Here is a 5744-nt window from a genome sequence, read left to right on the forward strand (position 1 = left end):
TAACCCTAATAATTTAAAAATATTAAGTATCTGATTCTTAGTAAGATCACTGGAAAATATAGGGATGGCATTAATATTTATATTAGATATATTACATAATAACATAATTATAACAATAATTAATGATTATTGGAGCCTTCTCTGATTCTGGGTTATATACATTCAGAATCTCTAATCCACATTCAGCCTTGCACATTAGAAAACTGAAGTTCATAGTCAAACCAAGAACTACATATCTGCAAAGCCAAATACTTTGCTACCTATGGACCAACCGAAGACACACAGTACAGAAACGTTCAAATGTGAATTCTGACTCTTCTTGCCAGTTTATGTTCATAACTCAAGTTACAGATTTATCTTCTGAGGGCAGGGTGGAAGCAGGTTGTTACATTACTTGCTTTGTGGATAATTTGGCTTCATGTTCATATTTTTAATTTCATAGGTACCCAGGCCCTCCAGCTGATTTAAATCCGAGTTCATTAGCATGTTCTCAGCTTCAGAATTATGACCCTGACAGAGCCCTGACAGATTATATCACACGGCTAGAAGCCCTACAGAGACGACTTGGAACTGTACAGTCAGGTACTCTCAGCTTTACCATATGTATTATTATTATTATTAGCAGCCCCGTAGTGCTGGACCAACCCAGAGCTCTCCATTCTCTTTCTGAAACTTTTTGACCTTCCTCATTAGATAATCAAATCTTAGAGTTTAGTTCATGAGTTACCAGGTTAGACTTAGGAATTTAACTCAAAAAATGATTTATCACCTCAGATTTCACTCCCACAAAAAATAGATTTCCTACTCGGATTGATTAGATGAAATGCACAACAGGCACCAGTGTACAAAGTCCTGAGGCTTACGAGTCTGCTGGAGAACGTGTTCCTAAGTATATGCTCCTGAACAACACAGGTTTGAACTGCACCAGGGCCACTTATATACAGACTTTTCTCACTAAATACACTACAGTATTGTAAATGTATTTTGTGTTATGATTTTCTTACTGTTTTCTTTTCTCTAGCTTTATTGTAAGAATACAAGATATAATATAAAAATATGTGTTAATGGACTCTGTTACCTATAAGGCTTTCTTAGCTGTAGGCTATTAAGTTTTGGGGAAGTCAAAAGTTGTACATGGATTTTTGACTGTGTAAGAGGTCAGCACCCTTCACCCCCACATTGTTCATTGGTCAATAACCGTAATATGTTGGCATGCAAATTAGGGGTGGGGAGATGAGAGAAGGAAGCAAGTATCTTAAGCATTTAATGCAGCCATTATCCCTACTAGGACCCGGTGCTTTTTATGCATGATCCATGAAACCTATTCCATTCAAAAGACTTTATAAGTATGACCTTTTTTCCCCTCTGTTCAAAAACACAAAAAAATTTGTACTTAATAGATGTGTGGATTCCTTATTCATTGTGGGACAATCTCCCTTCAAATTCACTCGATTCAATGGTTTGAATCTTCTTAATTTAAAGTGCATTAGATTAATTTATGTTCTTAAATTATGTGCTTTATGTGCACACAAATTAATTTATGTGCTTCTTAATTTAATGTGCTTTAAATTAATTTAAAATCTACTTTTATATTTTGTTTTTACTTTTGTGAAAGACCGTTTTTTTCCTACTATTCTCACAAACTAGATAGCATTAACAGCAGGGTTGTTTGGTTTTTTTTAAGATTTTTTAAATTTATTTATTCATGAGATACAGAGAGAGGGAAAGAGAGGCAGAGACACAGGCAGAGGGAGAAGCAGACTCCATGCAGGGAGCCCAACGTGGGACTAGATCCTGGTCTCCAGGATCATGTCATGAGCTGAAAGCAAGCGCCAAACCGCTGAGCCACCCAGGGATCCCCAGCAGGTTATTTTTAGGAGTTTGTCTCCTCAGACAAGAAATCACCTAACCCAAGCAACTTGTAGTCATATGAAACTGTTATTATCATAGCTGGACTTTGTCTGGTATGGTTTGGTTTGGTTTATATTTTGTTTTGAGCATTTGAGATTTCACAAGACTCAGATTTTAAAGACCAAAAGATTTTTCAAGAGGCAAGAGGTATAGGATAGTACATTCAACCTGCTGGGTACTTCAAAGAGAATCTTAACATTAGTTTTCCCTTGCTATAGAGCCACAGTGACTTTTAAATATATACTCAAAACCTCTTCTAAAAATCAGCTCAGGGGTGCCTAGGTGGCTTGGTCAGTTGAGCATCTAACTCTTGGTTTCATCTCAGGTCATGATCTCATGGGTCATGAGATCAAGCCCCTCATTGGGCTTTGGGCTCAACAGGGAGTCTGCCGTGAAGATTCACTCCCTCTACTGCCTCCACTCATGTGCACATGCTCTCTCTTTCAAATAAATCTAAAATCTAAAAAAATAAAAGTCAGTTCAAGTATGAATAAGACGTTTTTAGAAAAATAAAAAGCATTTTTTATTGGTTATTTTTTTTAAAATAGGCTCTTCAGCCCAGCACAGAACCCCATGCAGGGCTTTAACTCACAACCCTGAGATCAAGATGGAGACCCAAGCTACTAACCAACTGAGCCACTTAGGGGCCCCAAAAAGCATTTTTTTAATGAAGGGTAATAGTAATCTTCTGCCCTTCATGAACTAGTTAATCTGGTGTAGGTAGAAAACTAATCTGAAATCACTACAGACATACCTTGTTTTTTATTGTCCTTCACTTTATTGCACTCTGCAGATAAGCATTTTTTACAAATTGAAGGTTTATCGCAACCCTGTGTCTGAGCACCTCTCTTGGTGCCATTTTTCCAACAACATTTGCTCACTTTCATGTCTCTGTCACATTTTGGTAACTCTCACAAATGTTTTAGACTTTTTCATTAGACCTGTGCTCAGTGATTTTTGATGTTGGTATTGTAATTGTATTGGAGGCACCACAAACAGTGCCCATATTAGACAGCATACTTAATAAATATATGTGTTCTGACTGTTCCACCAACCAGCTAGCCATGCCTCTCTTTTCCTCTCCTCGAGTCTCCCTATTCCCTGAAACACAGCAATGTTGAAATTAAACCAGTTTAATAACCCTACGATGGCCTCTAGGTATTCACATGAAAGAGTCACACATCTCACTTTATTAAAATCAAGAGCTAGAAATGATTAAGCTTAGTGAGGAATGGGATGCCTGGGTGGCTCAGCGGTGGGACGTCTGCCTTTGGCTCAGGACGTGATCTGGTCCCAGTTTGGGGATCGAGTCCCACATTGGGCTCCCTGTGAGGAGCCTGTTTCTCCCTCTGCCTATGTGCTTCTATCTCTGTATCTCTCATGAATAAATAAATAAAATCTTTAAAAAAAAAATCAGTGAGCAAGGCAAGTCAAAAGCCAAGATTGCACCAAAGAGCCAAGCTATAAATGCAAAAGATAAGTTCTTGAAGGAAATTAAAAGTGCTACACCAGTGAACATACAAATGATACGAAAGCCAAACAGCCTTATTGCTGATAGGGAGAAAGTTTTAGTGGTCTGGGTAGAATATCAAACCAACCACAACATTCTCTTATTCCAAAGTCTAATCCAGAGCAAGGCCCTAACTCTCTTCAATTCTATAAAGGCTGAAAGAGTTAAGGAAGCTGTAGAAGAAAGTTTGAAGCAAGCAGAAGTTGGCTGATGTATTTTAAGGAAAGAAGTCTTCATAGCGTAAAGTGCAAGGTGAAGCAACAAGTGCGGATGTAGAAGCTCTGAGTTACCCAGAACATGTAGCTAAGATAATTCATGAAGGTGGTTACACTTAATAATAGATGCTGAATGTAGACAGTATAGCCTTCTTTTGGAAGAAGATGCCATCTAGGGCTGTCATAGCTGGAGATGAAGAGTCAGTGTCTAGTCTCAGAGGATGGGCTGACTCTCTTCTCGGGGACTGATGCAGCTGGTAACTTAAGTTGAAGCCGGTGCTCATTTACCATTTCAAAAATCCTAGAGTCCATAAGAGTTATGGTAAATCTGCTCTGCCTGTGTTACATCTGGATAGAACACCACATCTTTTTACAACATGGTGTACTGAGTATTTTAAGCCCATTGTTGAGATCTGTTCAGGAAAAAAGATTTCAGAATATTACTGTTCATTGATAATACACCTGCTCACCCAAGAGCTCTGATTTACAACAGGATTAATGTTTACAACGTGCCTGCTAACACAACATCCATTCTGCAGCCCATGGATCGAGGAGTAATTTTGATTTTCAAGTCTTATACTTTATAAAGTATATTTTGTAAGGTTCTAGCAACCATAGATAGAGATTTCCCTGACAGATCTGAGCAAAGTAAACCAAAAACCTTCTGGAAAGGATTCACCATTCTAGATGCCAGTAAAAACATTTGTGATTCATGAGAAGAGGTCAAAATATCAACATGAACAGGAGTTTGGAAATTGATTTCAAACCTGGTGCCTGACTTTGAAGTATTGACTTCTGTGGCAGAAGTAACTGCAGTTGTGGTGGAAATAGTAGGACAGCTAAAAGTAGAGCCTGAAGATGGGACTAAATTGCTGCAATCTTATGATGAAACTTTTTAATGGTTGAGGGGTTGCTTATGGAAGAGCAAAAAAAAAAAAATGTGATCTCTTGAGATAGAATCTGTTCTTAGTGAAGATGCTGTGAAGATTGTTGAAACGATAACAAACGATTTATAATATTACATAAATTTAGTTGATAAAATAGCAGAGTTTGAGAGGACTGATTCCAGTTTTGAAAGTTCTAAACTGAGTAAAATGGTATCAAACAGCATCACATGCTACAGAGAAATTGTTCATGAAAGGAAGAGCCAATTGGCGCAGCAAATATCATTTTTATTTTATATGAAATAATTGCCACAGCCACCCTAGTCTTCAGCAGCCACCAACATGGTCAGCAGCCTTCAACATCAAGACCCTCTACCAGCAAAAAGATCATAAGCTTAGATAATGATTAGCACTTTTTAATAATAAAGTGTTAAAGGCATGTATATTGTAATTTTAGACATAATGCTATTACATAAACAATTAATAGACTATAGCATAGTGTAAACATAATTTTTATTTGCATGGGAAAACAAAAATTTGACTCTGTATTGATTATTCACTTGATTGCAATAGTCTGAAAACAAACTTGCAGTATCACCATGGTATGCTTGTTCTAATTAGTCTGGCAAAGGGCAGCAATTTATTTTAAAATATTTTACGTCTTGTTTTTCTCTCATAGGTTCAACCCAGTTTCATGCTGGCATGAGAAGATAATCCTTTGAAACATGAATCAGTGATTTTAAACAAAATCCCTTTTGTAAGTCCGTTCTTTTGTGCTTTTGTATTGTGGATATTCAGCGGGACCAATATGAACACAGCTTATGATTGTATACAAATCTCTTGCCAGCACATGAAAACAAACTGGAATTTGTACATATTAGCATTGTGTATGTATTCATGCACAATAATCATTAAATTACATGTATATTTGTGGAATGCTAATTTAAATGATTAAATTATAAGACTTGTGTATTTATCGAATGGGTGAAAAGATTAAACTTTTGCGCATTATGATACTGCTGAATGTGTAGCTTGAGGTGTCCAGCACTTTTCTTATAAGGCTACTGAATTACATGTTTCTGCCCTAATATATTTGCTACTGGTGATGAAGACAGATACTATCACTTGTAGAGACCTATTTTTGTATAATGGTAGAAGTTTTGAATTTTATGGGGTATTTTGTCAAGTACTGAAATAAAAATGACTTCACCATTTTAACCACAC

At 36.9% G+C, this 5744-nt stretch overlaps 1 protein-coding gene across 12 annotated transcripts in view; it reads left to right on the top strand.

Annotated features, from left to right (window-relative positions):
* AKAP9 (A-kinase anchoring protein 9) overlaps nt 1-5738 on the top strand; it is a 150724-nt gene extending 144986 nt beyond the window's left edge. For all 12 annotated transcript variants that reach the window (XM_072764244.1, XM_072764246.1, XM_026003738.2 and 9 more), the window contains 2 exons: nt 443-582; nt 5200-5738. In XM_072764244.1, the coding sequence (XP_072620345.1) occupies nt 443-582; nt 5200-5234 (175 nt within the window). In that variant the 3' untranslated portion in view covers nt 5235-5738. The remainder of the gene's footprint in view (nt 1-442; nt 583-5199) is intronic.
* The last annotated feature ends 6 nt before the right edge of the window (nt 5739-5744 follow it).

Source organism: Vulpes vulpes, chromosome 7 (genome assembly GCF_048418805.1).
Source record: "Vulpes vulpes isolate BD-2025 chromosome 7, VulVul3, whole genome shotgun sequence".
NCBI lineage: Eukaryota > Metazoa > Chordata > Mammalia > Carnivora > Canidae > Vulpes > Vulpes vulpes.